The sequence below is a fragment of the Miscanthus floridulus genome, chromosome 8 (assembly GCF_019320115.1).
Source record: "Miscanthus floridulus cultivar M001 chromosome 8, ASM1932011v1, whole genome shotgun sequence".
NCBI lineage: Eukaryota > Viridiplantae > Streptophyta > Magnoliopsida > Poales > Poaceae > Miscanthus > Miscanthus floridulus.
Genome location: NC_089587.1, coordinates 220,024,420 through 220,043,568, shown reverse-complemented (window position 1 = coordinate 220,043,568; position 19,149 = coordinate 220,024,420). Strand labels below are relative to the sequence as shown.

The following is a 19,149-nucleotide window of genomic DNA, read 5'->3' as shown; positions in this document are numbered from 1 at the left end:
TTGGCTTCCTTCTAGAGCTAGTGAAGAACTTCTTCTTGCCATCAAACTTGATGCCACTCTTATTGAACTTCTTTAGCATCTTAGCGGTCTTCTTCACCATGGGAGCAAGACTTTCATCATCACTTGAGCTCTCATACTCAAGTCTTATTTTACCCTTCTCTTGGCTAGCTTTGAATGCTAAGTCCTTATCTTTCTTCTTGATAGAGGATGAGCCATCTTGTGGCATGATGTGCATGTACATCTCATGAGCATTAATCTTTCCCAAAATTTGTGTCGGTATAGCGATGGAAAGATCACCTTGATGAAGCACAGTCACAATATACCCATATTTATCAATGGGGAGGACACTCAAGATCTTTCTTACAACATCGGATGATTGCATTTGAGTGAGTCCAAGCCCATTGACTTCCTCTACAAAAACATTCAAACGTGAATATATCTCATTAGCACATTCTTTAGGAAGCATTTCAAAAGAGTTGGGCTTTTTCATGATAAGATGATAGCGTTCCTCATGCTCACTCTTAGTTCCCTCATGGAGCGCACAAACGTCCGACCATAGTGCATGGGCATCTTTTTGGTTCCTCACTCGATTGAATACATCTTTACAAAGGCCTCTAAAGATGGTGTTTCGAACCTTTGCATTCCACTTCTCGTAATTCACCTCATCGCCTTGTAGGTGAGTAGCATCCTAAGGTTTTGGAAAGCCTTGTGAGGCGGCTCTAAGAATACCAACATCTAGATCTTCTAGATACGCATCCATGCAAATTTTCCAATAAGGAAAATCATCTCCCTCAAAGATAGGAGGAGGTCCATCCCTATGAGACATCTTGCTCTAAGCGGTTAAGCCTAAATACGTGAGCACGAGGCTCTGATACCAATTAAAAGGATCAAGATGCCCAAGAGGGATGGTGAATTAGGCTAATTATAAATTTCTTTGCAATAATCAAATCATATGGTTAGTCCAATTAACCTCTTGTGCCTAGAAAGTATTTCTATTGATCTAATACACAAAAGTTTTACACCCTAAGTTGCAATCCTACTCTAGCATGACAAGTCTAGGAATATAAATGACAAGTATTGAATTGCTCAAAGTAAATGCTTAAAGTAAAGAGAGTAGAAGAAATGCGGTGATGTTTTGCCGAGGTATCGGAGAGTCGCCACTCCCCACTAGTCCTCATTGGAGCACCCGCACAAGGGTGTAGCTCCCCCTTGATCCGCGCAAAGATCAAGTGCTCTCTACGGATTGATTTTTTGACACTCCGTCGCGGTGAATCACCCACAACCGCTCACAACTTGAGTTGGGTCACCCACAAGCTCCGTCGGATGATCACCGAACTCTCAATCATCACTAAGCCGTCTAGGTGATGGCGATCACCAAGAGTAACAAGCACAAACCCTCTCTTGACCACGACAAGCCTAATGAGAAGGATGGATGCACACTTTGCTAGTCTTGATCTCACTAATGAGGGCTCTCTTTGGGATTCTCAAATCTCAATCACCTCACTAGGACCTTGCTCTTCTTGGCACTTTCTAAGGTGTTTCTCATCTGTTGGAATGAGTAAAAGTATCCCCACACACGAATGGAGGTGGTATTTATAACATGGGTTGAAAAACGGACCGTTATGTGCCTCTACGGGGTGACCGAACGCTCCGGTCATGTTGACCGGACGCGCCGATTAGTTTACCCCGAACTCCAGTGTTTATAGTGTGATCGGGCGCTGGCCAACGTCCGGTCGTAATTTACCCTCACTGGAACCTTACTGATGTCGACCGGATGCTGGACCTTCAGCGTCCGGTCAGTAGCCGGCACCTGACCGGACACGTCCGATCAGGATTCTCCCACTCTAGGACCTTACTGGAGTCGACCGGACGCTGGCCCTCAACGTTCGGTCACTTGACCTCCTAGCGTTCGGTCACATCCAGACAACTTCACCTTGATCAAATGAACTGACCGGACTCTGAGCCAGCATCCGGTGACACCAAAGCCAGCGTTCGGTCAGTATTTGACCCTCCATTCACTTCCAACTCTCGATCATATGTAAATGAAATTTGCTCCATTGGATCTAAGGACTATTTTAGAGCTACCTGGCGCTAGTTTTAGCAAGTGTGCACCACACCTAACCCACTAAACTCACCTAGGTCAAGCTACCTGTCCGTACCCTCCTTAATAGTACGGCCAAAGAAAAAACAAAGTCCTAAACTACTTTAAGTATCATTCCAACTCCAATCGACACTTAAAACTAGTCAATCCTTAACCTTGTCGTCCATTCTTTGAAAACCGAAACGATTTCCATCGCAGGGGCATGACCATCATGATAGCCCAAACGATCTCTATTATCATGACCTAACTTAATTGCCTCTGCAAAACATACGTTAGTCACAGTAATCACATATTATCATTAATCACTGAAACCCAACTAGAGGACTGTATGCTTTCAATACTTATTACTGTTTCTTGATCCTACTCCTACATGTCGATAATTCCAAAATGTCAAAGAAAAATGGACCTTTTTGGGGAGCATCGTACCAGTGTCGGTCATGATCAAAGATTCATGACGACCACCAAGGACACGGAGATACAGTCTAGGTGTACTATTAATAATAAAGTACTCCTCTCATCCTGAAAAAAAAGTCTTGCTTTTTGATCCTAACTTTAACTAAATTAAAAAAATAATATTAATATTTGTATCTTTAAATGTATTGATTAATATCGTGATATTACTATCATAAATATTATTTAATACTTTTATAAATAATTTGGTTAAACCTATACGACTGTTGGACTTTTGGGGAACCGAGATTTCCATTCTTTTATTTGAGGAAGTACTCCTAAACAACACCAACTACTCAATCTTAAATAACACGAATAAAGGTGACCATCATATTTAATTATGTTCACGAGCTCTTGCTTTCTTATTATTAGTATATACAATACTAGTAAAGCAGTACAGTTGTCTTTAATCTTGTAATGATAAGAAATTAAGCACGCGAGTTGATGACGTTATTTGTTAATTGTCGATCTAGAAGATGCTGTGGCCAAAGGATACGGACAATATGTAATCACCTATACCTAGCTAGTAGTCCATTCTCTGCGCCTTCTTGCTGTCATCTTCCTATCAACAAATCCTCGCAAAAAAAAAAAAAAAAACAACTTCCTATCAACTAATAATGCACTTTGGCTTTGGCTTTGTACTTGACACTGCCGTTTCTCTCGTGCACGTGAGTTGCGTGCGATTAATTTGGATGGGGTTCAAAGTCACGCATGACGATGATGCCCTTGAATTATTATTATTATATTAGGTCTTAGATCCACTAGTTGTTAATAATTAGCTAGCTCGTACCTTATACAGTAGCAGCTAATATTTGTCTTGTTCGTTTGGCTGATAAGCCATGACTGAAAGTACTGATGGCTGATTTGTTGTGAGAGAAAAATATTGTTCGTTGACTGAAAAGGTACGGTTTATAAGCCAAACGAACAGGACGAATAGCTAGCTAGCTAACCATTGCTAGTTTGATCCAACTAATTAATAAGATAGTTGGTAGTTAGATATTCAACAGCTAGACTATTAGCTAAAGTTGTTTAGATCAAAAAAGCTGATTTTAGTAGCTAATAAGCATTAGCTCTATGGATTCAAATTAAACAGAACCCTTACTACTATACATACTAGCAGGCAGCAGCCCAACACTACTATCTGCGCTACAATGCTCCTCCAGTTCAAATGGAGCAACACTGATCAAGGGACCCATCACTTGCAAAAACATTATATCATATATGTTGTTATGAGCCTGTTTGTTTGGCTGTGGCTTGTCGTAAACTATCGTAAATTTTTAGTCGAAACAGTATTTCTCTCTCACACAAACCATTTACGAAGCATCAAGCAGCCAACCGAACGGGCTGACGATGAGTACGACGGGTCAAAACCACGCATGTAGCTAGATAAAAAAAATAGTAGTGTGCTTTGTTTCTAGAACACTTACAGGGTGTTTAGTTGGGTGAATTTTAGATTTTGGGCCACCGTAGCACTTTCGTTTTTATTTGGCAATTAGTGTTTAATCATAGTCTAATTAGGCTCAAAACGTTCGTCTCGCGATTTCCAACCAAACTGTGCAATTAGTTTTTTTTCGTCTACATTTAATACTCTATGCACGTATCACAAGATTCGTTGTGATGGATACTGTCGCACTTTTTTAAAATTTGGCCTGACAACTAAACCGGGCTTATATATATGTTTTTGTACTTTTGTAAACTGGTGGTGATTGACATGACTTATATATATAGCGTGTTTGGATATGATGCCTATATTTGCTTGGGCCAGGCTCTTGGATGTAGGTCAACAGGCGTTTGTTGTATCACACATCAGGCCAGGGCCAGGCACGGCTCATGCGAAGTCCCCTCGACTGGCTGGCTCTAGGGAAACAAAAATAAATCGCATTTCCCCTCGGCCTGACTCACGCGGGCACCTGCTGTCTCCCCTCGCGACTCGCCATGGTGTACTAGAGCTCGGATATCTCCCATACCAAACAGTTGTTCCTGGATTATTGCTGGCCCTGCAGCCCCATGGAACTAAACATGCAAGGCAGGCTGAAAGGAGAAAGGAACCAAACACGCTATAAATGAATTGGTGCTTGTGGCTTAGTGATCTTCCTCTTGGTGGTGACTGTTGAAGCCCTAGGATTTCTTTGCGCTTAGTTTGAGACCCGCCAATCCAGAGATAAAAAAAAAAGCTCTTAGTGGAGGTAAGGCCTTGTGACCCAAGGGAGTTAGCTCTACCTCTAGTGAGTGCTCCAACGTAAACTAAAGGTCCGTGGCAACACCTCACTAGCAAGGGGGGAAATATTGTGTTCATGTCTTGCACTTACTTTCTTGTCATTACTTGTGTAATAGGTGCACTACTCTAGAAGCTCAGGGCCTGTGCCCTGTACAGAAAAACCTAGGGATGAAGGTGGTGTTTAACAGCATGTTTGGCTAGGCTTATACGATCGTGGATTATAAGCTGTAAGAGTATTTTTCTCTCACACTAAACCAGCCAAACCAGCCAGCAGTAAATAATTCACGATCGTTTACGACGAAACGAACAGGCTGTAAATCCAGGGGCTAAAGTTTATGGGTGTCACATCGGATGTCACATGGGAGTGTTCGGATAGTAGTAATAAAACAAATTACAGAAGTCATCAGGAATCCGCGAGACGAATTTATTAAGCCTAATTAATTCATCATTAGCACATGTTTACTGTAGCACATTGTTAGGTGATTTAGCTACGTCACATGCATGGCGGTGGGTGACGTATGCATCATGCACGCATATGGCTAATTGCCTGCGTGCTATCAATAGTGTCTCCGCGTGCGGGTGGTCCAGTTAGACAAGCAATCAGAGAGACCGGTCTCAGATGAACTTCTATGCCCAGCTTGAGAGCAATAGGATGCTTGTGTTACTTGCTAACAATGTGATTGTGCTGTTCATCGTACGAACAAATTAAAAACATACCGTACGCACAGCTAGTCAACAAGAAGGCCGTGTGTTTTACCACACCTTCCCTTCTTGTGGAAGACCACCTTGCATCGTTGCCCTAGCAAAATCAGCTAGCTCTTCTTTTTGTTCACAAAGATAGTCGTGATGGTCTGATGGTCATGGCTGGTCTGTTTCAAATGCATGCAGCATGCATGCATGTGGCCTTTGTGCCTGGCACCGTACCTGCTGGAAACTAACCAGAAGGCAGCAAGGGGACCGGAGGCAAGAGGCATGCGTTTTTTAGCCACTCTGGGACTATACGCTGACCGAAAGTATGAAACTGAAAGTTCTGAAATCTGAACCCGTCCAGGACTATCTTTCTTTCTTTTTTTTTTTCCTTTTTTTTTGAGAATCCGTCCAGGACTATCTGACGATGCATTTGCATGCTGGAGGAAGGAAGGAATCGGAGAGGCAAGCTAGGCGAGACTTTTCCTGGCAAGTGCAGCAATCGACAGCGAAACAAACCACCACGATGATCAGCGAAAGGGAAGGCGATGTTTCAGCAGCTGTAGCTTTCAAGAATTCCCTGCTCATTTCTTTTGTTTTTCTTGTAAGAAAAGAGAATCAAATTAAGTAGAAGTAGCTATCATCCTGAAATTTAAAATACACGCTAGTAGCACCCTCGCTCCTGTTTTCTTTTTCAAGCCACGATTTGACCTGACGAGTCACCAGCGCCAAGCTTTGATACTGTAACGTTCATGGCCATAAAATTGATATCCTATGGGAGTGCCTCTTCGGATGCTTAGGACTCAAAATCTGGATGGATAAGATTGCACTAAAAGAAAAACTATCCAGTTGGGCAATGTCCCCTTTAATGATAGCACATTATTCGGTATATATCACGTGCTCCTTATCTCACTAAGAGAATTGATATAGTATATGTTAATATATTTTTCTATAAATTTGTTCAAACTTAGATAAGTTTAAATCAGAAAAATAAGATGATTTAATTTGAAACGGACCGGGAGTATACGTGTTAAAGGCACGTTGGCGAAAAAGAACGAGGGGAGTATGTAATTCTAACTGTATCTATATGGCTTTATAATGTTGACTAACTAGTCGTAATTTCTAGTACCTATCTAGGCTATCATATTTTGTTCTAGAGCTGCAGAATGGGCCAACTGACAAGTTAAATTTATAGCGGTTAAAAAAAATTAGACAATAGACCACCATAGCTACAAATCCTGGCTACACCAGTGACAGTGACGAGCATAAGTTCTCGGTCTCGGAGCATTGCAGCTGTCAACTGGAGTGACAACCGCAGCGATTGGCACAGGAGTAAGAAAATAGAGCACGTGCGTGATTAAAAATGTGGTGGATAGGGTTGCTGCCGATTCGTGCCATCCTTACAAACAACGACAATGACGGATCTTATCTGTTCCAGGCCCAAAGATTCGCCGGTCCATTCTCGCCCGGCCCAGCTATCCGAACCAAAGCAAAGCTGTTGGCTGTTGGCAGTTGCCACGCATGTGTACAGTATACTGCCCTCTCCTGCCAGAGCCACAGAACGCCTGAGGCATACGTATACTATACGCACGTCGCTAGATAAACACACACATGACACACATATATATATATATATATCTCTTTTTCCCCGAATCGAAAAAAGCCGTATGCTTGTTGAGGCCGATCCCGATCGCAACCGAAATTAAAGAAGCCTTGGAATGCATGGCCACGAGATGGGATGGCGATGAGGACAATTCAGCTGACCGTGATCGATAAGCAAAAGCCATGCCATTGCCATGAATGAACCCGTGAAATTTAATTTGTGGCGGCTCATTGTACCACGACTGATATGCCAAATTAAAACCCGTGAACTCACCCTTCTTGGAATCTTGCTACTGGTAGTCACTTTCAAGTGTAGTTTGGAACACTACTGTCTACTACTGTAGTAGTCTACGAAGTACTCCCTAAGTCCCCAAATTGAATACAATTCTCCCTTCATAAAGAGTCAAACGATTTCAAATTTGATCAAATTTACACAAAAAATATAAATATTTATGATACCAAATAAGTATTATTAAATTAATTATGAAATTATATTTTCGTAGTAAACTTATTTGGAGACATATATGTTTATATTATTTTTATAAACTCTGGTCAAACTTAAAAAAAAAAACTTATCCTACACCTACAATTGCATTATTTTAGGTCAAAGTGAAACATCTGAGTTATTGAAGACAGGTGAAAGTAAAACAAGAGCAGCTTGGTATGCTCGTTATAATCAAACTTCGTGCCATCAACCATGCATCTGAGTTATCCCCAAGCCTCACTGATCTGATCATGGCAAGAAGTAACATCTTGCAGTTTTGGCCCATTAAACATCGAATGTAAAGCCCAGCCCAACAGAAAGCTGAAATCAAAAGCTGTACCCATGTGAGATCATACGGTTCTCCTTTCCTTGCTGATATGCTTAATAAGAAGAAGAATACTGTATATACTACATACAGTCTTCAAGGCATACAATATATTGACAGCATACATTTGTTGCCAGGAAGGTTCTGGCGATGTGAAATGTTCATGGCCAAATCACCGGTGAGATACAATCAGCCACCGTAACTGTAAGCAGGAAACCTATCAAGAGGAGAATCTCCTCTCTATTTACAATTCTAGATCAACAAAAAACCTGGAGAACTGGAAAGCGGCCAGGAGAAAATTGATTTCTGAGGGTAGAGAGCACCAATTCCCACTACTCCAACTATCAATGCTGTGGTATGGTACGCGCCTCATATATCGTAGTCAAGTTCTGTGCTGTTCAGGGCCACTGCCCGCTTGACAAGCTGCCCTTGCTCATCATAGACGTCCAGGTTCTCACATGGCTTCGGGAACACGGGCCTGACGACACGCCCCTCGACGTAGGAGCACTGGAAGATGTGCTTCTTCTTGTAGCTGATGCCTACCGACATGTCCTGGAAGCTGATGTCCTTGATGGGGACGACGTCGCTGCCATGAGCGCGGACAGGCACCCGAACACCCCGCCCATGGATTCCCTTGAAAGATATACTAGTGATGTCTGGGAAGGCTGTCCGGTTGTATCCGTCATCAGCATGCTCGTTGTAGTCAACCTTTATCACAATCCCAGCACGGACATTGTCAAAAGTTATGTTGCGATAGGAGATGTTCCGGATGTAGCCGCCTCTTCCTGTGGCAGTCTTTATCCTCACACCTCTCCTTGATTCCCAGATGCGTACATTCTCCACCGTAACATTTGCAACTCCGCCAGACATCTCACTGCCTATTGAAATTCCAGCACTGCACACAGAGTAGATAGTGTAAGCCTGATTGGTAATGCTCAGCAATACACACCATAGTAATAATTTACTAGTCTTGAGGTTTGACTTCAAAGGACTATGCACAAAAGCAGATTATTGTGGACAAGCAATGTAGCCAAGATATCTCAAATCTGACCTCACAAGAGAACGGGCGGTTACATTGCGGATTAAAATGTTAGAAGTTGGGCGACCGTATGCAATACCATACTGATCCCAACCACTCTTTATAGCTATTGCATCATCACCAACCGATATGTAGCAATTCTCAATAAGCACATCTTGACAAGAATCTGCACACACTTATATGTCAGAAATAGGGAGTCTACATGACGACTTGTGGTCAACATGACCTGTAACTAGTGTAAGAGGCAGTATATAGACATCATGTTATAGTATGAGAAAATGGGTGGTATATCTACTGGTACTTCAAGTGCTTGGTACAGTGTCAAAGTGTTTAAAATATGAATGACGTACTGGAAAGCTACTAAATATACATGTGTAGCAAGAATACCTGGATCTATGCCATCTGTGTTTGGAGCACCAGAAACAGGAGATAAGATAGTAACATTCGAAACAGTTACATTTGTGCAATCATAAGGATGCAAGTGCCAGAAAGGTGAATTCCTCAATGTTATGTTCGCAACAATAATGTCCTTGGACCACATCAGCTGCACAAGAGGAGGTCTCGTGTTATTCAGAATTCTTCTGCGATGCTTCATCCACCAGACTTCACCCTGGCCATTTATGCTCCCATTATGTCCTATTTAACACACCGGAGAAGGAAAAGGAAATACACGAAGATCAGATAACTATATTCAATTAGGCAGTGAAATTGAAAGAATTTCATTGTTCTATCAGTATAAGATTGGGAGCAAACAAGCTTGATAGGTTACAGCTACAGCATTGGATTTGCGACAGAAGTGCACTTGTTTGATTTGAATGAATTTGACTGTGTAGTCAATAAAATATCATTACAGAATATGACAGTTCAAGCTGTAAATGCTAGATCCTATTTCAACAGAAGTGCAGAAGCACCATACATTAATATAGGAAGCAGAGGGTACATTTAGACTGGGGGTCAAGTAGTTGCTTTTATGCTACAAACACATGATGCTACAGAGTTACAACACTTATATTGCTTATTAAGATGAACATGATGCACTTTTGCACTGATGTTGCTTAATCTACATTCTACAATTATGCAAGATGTTCTGCATTGTGGCGTTTAAATGCTAGCTATCCAGATAAATTACAAACCTGTAATGACCACATCTTTCAAATTCTGTCCATGAATGAGACTCCCAAAGCGTGGTCCTTTGCACTCCCGCCCATACCCATATGATGGTAATGCTGGCATCAATGGCCAGTACTTCTCATCCTGTCCAGAAAACATCAGAATGCCAGTTAAATAAGGTCGCAATCTGAAATGTGGGCATTTGTGCCTCCATATAAGCACCATAGGCATTCACCAAACTCCAAATGCATACTAGTCTAGATGTTTTCAACACTAGAGACTAGAGTATTGCCATTTTGTCCAAGAAAATCTCACTCTCCAGGACACATCAGACATCAGACGGCAAACATTCTTATGTTTCGTGGTTGATATATTAGTCTATAGTCAACTAGCCAAATCATAAACTATTCTATTAGGCATTAACTTTTGGTTGGAGGCTTGGTCGCTTGAGCTTAGAAAATGCACATGAGAAGATCTATCTAATTACTAAACTCCCACAGGTAAGTTCACAGAAACAGTAAATTCCTTACCGTAATGCCAAGGATCTCCGCGCCCTCGGCAAGAAACAGCGTCATGTGGCTGGTGAGGTTGAAGGGCGCCGTGAGCCAGCGCCCGGGGGGCACATTGAGCTGTCCGCCGCCTCGCTCCGCGAGCGCGGCGATGGCCTCGACGGCGCGCTCGAACGCCTCGGTGTTGACCGCCCGGCCGTCCCCGACGGCGCCGAAGTCCGTGAGGTTGTACGCCGTGGGGCGAAGCCGCGGCGCGGGGCGCGGAGGCGGAGGCGGAGGCGGAGGCGGCGCCGACAGGAGCCTGAGGAACCCTCCGCCGGCGGCGGCGCCGCCAGCGCCGGCGCTGCCGAAGGACATCGAGGCGCTCTGCCACAGGAACACGAGCGCGAACCCGACGACCCACGCGGCGGCCAGCAGCGCCTTGTTGGCCGCGACGAAGGCGACCGCGCCCCGGCGCTGGTACAGCCTCCCCACGCCCGTCTCCACCATCCCGCCGCGCGGTCCCTGCGTGCGCCTGGAGGAAGCGGGGGCGCGGCGGGGCTCCGCTCCCCCGAGATCTCGCGACCTAGGTCGGAAACGGCAAGGCGCGGCCTTGGCTCAGTCGGTGGCGCAGGGCGCGAGGGGCTCGTGTTCCCGGGGGGAGGCGGGCCCGGGGGGGAGGGGGTCGGTGTGGGAGGGCTAGAATTTCCGCCATGGGAAGTTGGTGAGGAGGTTTTATAGGATGCGAGAGAAGCCGTTTGAGTGAAGCCGACGCGATGGGATGGCCGGACCGACGGTTGGGTGCGCTCCTCCCGATCATGGTGGGTGGGGGCTGACGGCTGTGTGTGTGCCGCTGTGCAGTGGAAGAAGATGGCCAGAATTACTATGCTGCCACTGTGAGCCCTGGGTACGTATGGGCCCTTGGATGGAGATCGGACGGTGGAAGATACATATCCTTTGTTCTTGCTGATGATGAAGGATTAGCTTTGCTTGGTGCAGCTTTGGCCTTTGGCAGCACGGTAATTCTAAGTTCAGAGAGATCGCACAAGAATGAATTTTTGTAGTTCTTCGTTAACCATGTGAAGAAGCCCCCACGTTTGATAAAAAAATTGTTCAAAGAGCTCAAAGAGAAATCAAATTAGTTGGGCAAAATATGCAAGATATGTCACAGATGTTAGCTAGGGCTAGGCAAATCGACGACGGATGTCGGTGTTTCGAGTTATCACCGATGAGGAAATTTCTAGTATTACGCGTCTGACTCGGATGGCGTGCTTAGAGGACACGAGGTTTATACTGATTTGGGTAGAAAGTCCCTACGTCCAGTTCGTCGCTGCTGCTCGTGTTACTAGCACTGAAAGTTTGTAGTAGAGGTTACAAACGAGCGAGAGAGAGAAATGATCCCAAGTCTCCGGTGAAAGGAGTGAGTGGGTGCCGAGAACTCGATCGCTGCTCGGCTGTGTGTTCGTGTCGTGCTCTTGTGCGGATCTGTATCGGATCTTGATGGGTCGATCGGTTTGGAATCCCCTTCATGGAGAGCCCTGCTTTCTCTTTTATAGGCCAAGGGAAATCACGGATTATAGCGGAGGAAAAGAAGAAGAATGAGAGAGAGGAAGGCCTCTCGGATCGACGGGTCATTCTTTTCCTTCATGCGGGTTCCGCCGACCCTGTAGATAACAACAGGGACGGCTCCACGTCGTGGTCCTGTCCGTCACTGGCGCCATGCTCAGGCGTCATCCGCCGGTCATGGCGCTCCACTCCGTCCTGACGGACATCGTGGTGAACTAACGCACCTATCAGTGTTCGTACGAGGGTTAGGCAGAACAACACCGGTACGCCCGACGATATTCTTGATGTGAATCCTCAGGTATGGCCCGTCGTGGTCGTGGGTTACATCAGGATGTGTCGGTCTTTTCCTTGGTGTTAGAGTTTTGACCCAGAGCAATACGCTTGGACCTAGAGTGGTTAGCAACGGTATGGGTCCCCGTCGAGCGAGATAGAGCCCTCACCCAAGGGGTCTGGCGAGGTGGAGCCCACGGTCTTAGGGTCGGGCGAGGCGGAGCACAAACCCAAAGGTCAGGCAAGGCGGAGATCGTGGCCTCGGGTCAGGCGAGGCGGAGCCCGCGCACCTAGGGGTCGGTTGGAGCTGTAGGCGCGCTCTTGACTGCTCGGTTGAATCATTGTTGATGACTATTAGCTCCTCCTCTTCGGATACCCTAGTATTAGTCCCAATAGTAGCCCCTGAGCCTACAGGGGAGTAGAATACTCTTTCGGAGGCTTTTCCGAACAGGAGGACTCTAAGGGGCTTAGCCTTTTCTTATGGCCCACGGTGTGTCCTGGGGACGGCGATTCCCTTTCATCGTGATGAGGCCTCTCGGGGGTATAGCCATGAGATTTGGTGGGTCGGAAAAGGTCTTTCCTGATTTCAACCCCTACGGGGGTCTGTCGTTCTACGATCGTGCGTTCGGTCTCCTTGTGAGTCCAACTTTTCTTGAGCCCCCGCACATAGTAGGGGGCCGAGCGAGGGTCGGCTCATCTTCGTGATCGTCTTCCCTCAAGCATTTTTTTCTGATAAAAATGGAGGAGCTGAGCCGTGCCATGATTTTTCTCTATGGACGAGCCATGGTGCTCGGTGAGTTGTTAACGAGCTAGTTCGAGTGGGGCTCCAGCATCCTGTTCGTGGGGGTCTGACTTAGATCAGCTGGTGACCGACTCTAGATTATCAGCGGTCGATCCATATAGTTTTTAGGTCCGTTCGATCGGTCCCGATGGCTCTCTGCCTTTCTTCGAGGAAAACCATGGATCGAATCCGCTCGAGGCTCGAACGTGGGATGGGACACCCGTGGCGCTCGTGCACCCAGATACTGGCCGCTAGCGGGCCCATCTTTTTCCACCCCTCACACTAAAAGTGCCCAAAGCGGTTGTCAAACCCATCGGTGGGTCAACCTTCGAACTCCTGGGCTTAGACAGGCCGTAGGAGTGTTTTCAGCTCCGTATCCCTCTTACCTATGATGGGTCATGGCCTGTTCGGGGAGGCAAAATGTTCGGCATGTTTTTTGAAGGGACGACCATAAGTTGTGTGCGCATGCCCCACGATGAGACGTGGTGATAGATTGTGGTAGACACGGAGATCTAGGCGGGTGGTTGGTTTCCTCACACCCATCGCCCCTATAAAACCAAAGGGTTAGCCCTCTGGGTTTCATATGCATATCTGCATCCTAGCCTCCATAGCCATGCCGCCGCCACCAATGTTAGGTTTCCTGCCTCCATATCTCCGTCGCCGTTGAGCTCGCATCCATCCGCTCCCACCTCTAATGGATCTGTGGTGTCATTCTGACATCATCTTCCAGCGCATGGAGGGCCTTGTCCATCGCGGTCCTCTCCACGTGTGGACCTCGACCGAGAAGTGGTTGCTGCCTAGCGACGAGGGTTCACTGTCATCGCCCGACGGCTATGTGGTGTCATTTGCCCACTTCCATAAGCATGGGCTTATGACCCCTGCCCACAAATTCTGTTGGGGGCTGCTGCACTTTCTACAAAATTGAGCTGTAGCATCTCAATCCTAATGGGATCCAGCACATGGCGGTGTTCGTCGTGCTGTGCGAAGGATTCCTGGGAATCAGCCCCCACTTCGACTTGTGGAGATATTTCTTCGCCGTCAGCCTCTAGAGGAAGAGGAAGAAGGGCGGTAGGCAGGAGCTGCACATGTCGATGGGGTGCACCAGCATCCATCTTCAGAACAATCAATTCGATGAGTACCCATGCATGTGGCTCTCAATGTCTAACAAGGGGTGACACTCGCAGTGATTCTACCTCAAGAAAGAAACTATCGCCCCTCTGTCAGAGTTCACCGGGTGCCTAATCGAAGAGGCCATGGAGCAGTGGAGGAAGTGGGGCGTGCCAGAGTAGGACAAGAAGAAGATCTGAGACCACATCACCGCCATCCACATCCTGAAGGAGAACAGCTTGAAAGGGTCAGGCATCATCGGGGCCTACCATGTGAGGAGGGTGGCGTGAACCCTAGAAGCCCCCAAAGCAAGGCCACCACAGCAGCGATGTTCTGGCTCACCTGGGTGAAGTATAGGAGGGCTTCATCATCCTTGATGATCCTTCGGTTCATGTCATAGGCCATGGCATGCGCACACCCACCGTCTCCATGGTGCTCGACCTCTTGCTCGAGCTTCACGTGTTCCTGCTCAAGCTAGAGTCGTGCTTCCTCGAGCTCTTAGTGCCGGGCCTTCAACTGCTCCACACGCAAGTGAGGTAGGGCCCATGCATCCCTCTTGACCTCATTGTCGAGGTCAGTCATTGGGGTAGGCTCTTCCTCATGGATGCTTTCGACATGTCCCTCGAGGATACCTACGATGAAACATTCACGGGAAGAGTGATGGCTCCTCCTGCTGAAGTCAGAGTCGGAGGGTGACCCCGATTCTCCCACGAGGAGGTCATGGAAAGATTTTGTGATATATTCGGTCATCCCACGAACTCGTCATTCGTGGGGGATGGAGGCGTGCGTTGCGCCATAGGGTGGTCAACGGTCTCTGTGGTGTCACGGAGACCGGACGAGAGCGCTGTCGGGGCACTTCAGATGAGGTATTCTGGGGAGAGCGGCTCTCCTCTAGCAAGTTGTTTCATGACGTTGGTGAATGAGAAGTTGAGGTGGTGCAAGTTCTCCTGGGATGGTCGAGGTCCTAGGAAGGCGTCGAGCTGGCGCTCTAGCCTCCCATAATCGAAGCCGAGAAGCATGTCACTCCCGGGGTACGGGCCTCCTATGCGTATAGCTGCAGCTCCTCAAGCGCCTTGGCAATCGTGTCGAGGCTAGGGAAGTGGAGAGGTTGGATAGCGGCGGGAGCCTACACCAACCCTTCCTCCATCGTGACGATGAAGTCCATGTTCCTGAAGCCCATGTGCGCAACCGGGACCTAGCTGACGCCGTGAATAGCCATTCGAGGCCTGGTGTGGATGTCGAGACGCACAAAAAGGCCCCTACCTGGCGTACAAACTGTCGGTGTTTTGAGTTATCACCGACGAGTAAATTTCTAGTATTACACGTCTGGCTTGGATGGTGTGCTTAGAGGACACAAGGTTTATACTGGTTTAGGCAGAAAGTGCCTTTATCCAGTTCATCGCTCCTGCTCGTGTTACTAACACTGAAAGTTTATAGTAGGGGTTACAAATGAGCAAAAGAGGAAAATGATCCCAAGTCTCTGGTGAAAGGAGTGAGTGGGTGCTGAGAGCTCGATCGCTGCTCGGCTGTGCGTTCGTATCATGCTCTTATGTGGATCTATATCGGATCTTGATGGGTCGATCGGTTTAGGATCCCCTTCATGGGGTGCCCTACTTTCCCTTTTATAGGCAATGGGAAAGCGCGGGTTATAGCGGAGGGAAAGGAGAAGAACGAGTGAGAGGAAGGCCTCTAGGATCGCCGGGTCCTTTTCCTTCATGCGGGTTCCACCGACCCTGTAGATGTCAACATGGATGGCTTCACATCGTGGTCCTGTCCGTCGCTGGCACCAGGCGTAGGCGTCATCCACCGATCATGGCGCTCCACTCCGTCCTAGCGGACGTCGTGGTGAACTGACACGCCTATCAGTGTTCGTACGAGGGTTAGGTAGAACAGCACCGGTACACTCGACGCTGTTCTTGATGTAAATCCTCAGGTATAGCCCGTTGTGGCCGCGGGTTACATCGGGGCATGCTGGTCTCTTCCTTGGTGTCAGAGTTTTGACCTAGGCCTATACGCTTGGATCTAGAGTGGTTGGCGACGGTATAGGTCCCCATCGGGTGAGATAGTGCCCGCACCCAAGGGGTCTGGCGAGGCGAAGCCCACGGTCTTAGGGTCAGGCGAGGCGGAGCACAAACCCAATGGTCGGGCGAGGCGGAGATCGTGGTCTCGGGGTCAGGCGAGGTGGAGCCTACCCTCGAAGGTCGGCGAGGCGGAGATCGTGACCTCAGGGTCGAGCGAGGCGGAGCCCGCCCTCAGAGGTTGGGCGAGGCAGAACCCGCGTAGCTAGGGTTCGGTTGGAGCTCTAGGCGTGTTCTTGACTGCTCGGTTGAATCAATGTTGATGACCATTAGCTCCTCCTCTTCGGGTACCCTAGTATTGGTCTCCGACAACGGATGAGATCTGTAATCGTGGTGGATATATATTAGGTTAGGGTTTCTCTCTATGGCTCACCACATGTAATCTTGTACTAATTGTGGTAGTCCAGGCGTCCAGCGATGGCTAGACGGTTCGAGGGTTGTCTAATTCACTCTCTTGAGAGAGATAAAACCTTTCAATGGGGTATGTCGCGGTTGGCCGCCGGCCATACATTAGCTCGGTATAGGTGCCATTTAGCGCTGAACGATGGCTATGGCATGACCTAGGTTGTGTCTATAGGTGACATTGGAGATGGTAGTTACCCGGATCCACAATTTTTGGTGATGGTGGACTGCACTCATGCATGACATCATGGCAAATGCCCTCTTCGTATGCTACATGATGATGCAACTAGTTTCGATGCATGGATGGCTCTGGGCTTAAGGCTCGGTTGGTGTGGGCAGAGTCAACTATGGTGACACGCTATTAGGCATTTCTCTCCCTATCGCTAGTGTCGTTCAGGTGTCCTCCCTGGCTCCCTCCCACTTTGCTAGAGTCTTTAGCTAAAAGTCATTCTAAGTTCTCTGATTGTGCGACACCAACGCTTCTGATGTTGCATCCATTCTTGAAGCGCCATTTCAATGGCCATGTACAACATCGCCATCTGACACTCTCGTTGATTTTCGACAAGGTCACAAGGCTCTATCTTTCGGTGTTGCCCACACCGTACAATTAATTAACTTGCTTAGAAGGGTGTGGCACAATGAAGTCGGAGTTGCGGTGTTTGTGGGGTGTGACATAGCTCCACAACGATCACATTTGGTGACCACTTTTAGGCCGTGCTAGTTTTTTTTTTTTGAGGCGCATGTGTTGTGGCTAAGGATTTGGGCTGTGATCCATTCCAAGAAATCAAAACTGCTTGACTACAATGTCAAGCTTTTACGTTCACTTCCGTGTGGGCTCCGTATTTTGGGTTGGGTGCTCCGGTCGTGTTGTCGATGCCAGATTTCTTACGTATTTCCTTTAGTTAACCTTACAAATGTAAGATTTTTTTGGATTTGTTTTTTTCTAGTAAACTGGTTGATTAGTTTTTGCGTCAATAGGAAGATCATGCCGTTTATATTAAAATAATGTAGTATAAATTGGAGGAATTCTGGAGGAATCTGGAGAAATTTGTGAGAGAAAAACACTGTTTCAGATGAAAAAAGAAGCGGATCAAGTCGAGTTTAAGGACACGCGAACGGGGGCTAACAAGAGGCCCGGGACTCATGGACTTTATGGTCTGTTTGTTTGAGCTGCAGTTTTTTTTAGCTTTTAGCTCAAAATTAGTTTTCTGTTTTTTGGCTTCCACCGTTTTTTTTTTGCTATTGATTTTTTAATAAGTTTTTCTTAGCACACCAAAAAAAAGCTACTCAAAACATGTTTTCAGCTTTTAGTTCAATTATTTTAGAAGTTAGCTTTCTAGCTTTTACCAACTAAAAAACCGTGTTATTTGTGTTTAGCTTTTGGCTGGTAGAAGCCACGTAGAAACAGAAACAAACAGCACCTTAACTGACGTTTGGTTGTCTGCCACACCGTGCCACCGTCTAGATGAGGCTACCACATCCGTTAAAAGTAGCTGCTTGGTTAGTTATTAAGTCTAGGCCACCATAATATTTTTAACTGGAGCAAAATTCACTGTCGGTCCTGAACTTGGCCGAAGGTGTTATCTAGGTCCCTAAACTTCTAAAGTGATATATGTGGGTCCTTAAACTAGACAGACGTTGTCATCCAGATCCCTAAACTTTTGAGGTGATCACCGTAGGTCCTGAACTTAGCCGGCGGTGTCATACCGGTCCCTAAACTTTCAAGGTGATCACCGCATGTCCCTAAACTTGACAAGTGGTGTCATCCCTGTCCAAATGTAATAATATTAAAAGTCACCTATAGTATTAAAAGTTTTCTCTATTAAAAGTTACTTCTAATTTTAGTATTATTTTAAAAGTTTTGATAATAGTATCATAGAAGTAACTTTTCTCTATTTTTAATACTATAACATTATTATTAAAACTTTTAATACTATAATACTATTATTAAAAGTTCTAATACTATAATACTACTATTAAAAGTAATAGTATTACAGTATTAATAATAGAGAAAAGTTACTTCTATAACACTACTATTAAAACTTTTGAAATAATACAAAAATTAGAAGTAACTTTTAATAATAGAGAAAACTTTTAATATTATAGGAATTTCAATATTATTTTAATAGTATTAATGATACATAAATACTAAATTAATTTTAGTATTTTATATTTTAGTTTAAACCTAATATATTTGTTGTTGTATATTATTTCAATACCGTCGACATATAATTTTTGCCTCCGTGCCGAGGACACACGCAGTAAGCCGGAAGGGTCCGCTTGATGGAGCAGATTCGCCTGGCTTCAGCGCAAGGGTGTTCGATCCTGCGCAATCCTTCCAAGACGTACCAGTCAATTTGAACCTGCAATTGACAAGAAGAGAAAGCTTATCAGTAATTAAGGGCGGAACATGCTGGTGTTGCCAGACAGTCCCGAATGTG

General features: G+C 46.1%; 1 protein-coding gene across 1 annotated transcript; it reads right to left on the bottom strand.

The window, feature by feature from the left end:
- Positions 1-7,887: 7,887 nt before the first annotated feature.
- Positions 7,888-11,341, bottom strand: LOC136475030 (probable polygalacturonase). Its single transcript, XM_066472587.1, has 5 exons — positions 10,547-11,341; positions 10,040-10,160; positions 9,294-9,542; positions 8,919-9,072; positions 7,888-8,762 (listed from the first exon to the last, which is right to left on the bottom strand). Exons 1-5 carry the CDS (start codon positions 11,012-11,014, stop codon positions 8,237-8,239), a joined length of 1,518 nt encoding a protein of 505 aa, XP_066328684.1. The 5' UTR covers positions 11,015-11,341; the 3' UTR covers positions 7,888-8,236.
- Between the last annotated feature and the right edge of the window lie 7,808 nt (positions 11,342-19,149).

Coding starts and splice junctions, on each gene's coding strand:
- LOC136475030 (XM_066472587.1), bottom strand. CDS start 11,014: ATGGTGGAGACGGGCGTGGGGAGGCTGTACCAGCGCCGGGGCGCGGTC. Junction 10,161..10,546: donor CGGAGATCCTTGGCATTACG/GTAAGGAATTTA, acceptor TTTTCTGGACAG/GATGAGAAGTACTGGCCATT. Junction 9,543..10,039: donor GAAAGATGTGGTCATTACAG/GTTTGTAATTTA, acceptor TGTGTTAAATAG/GACATAATGGGAGCATAAAT.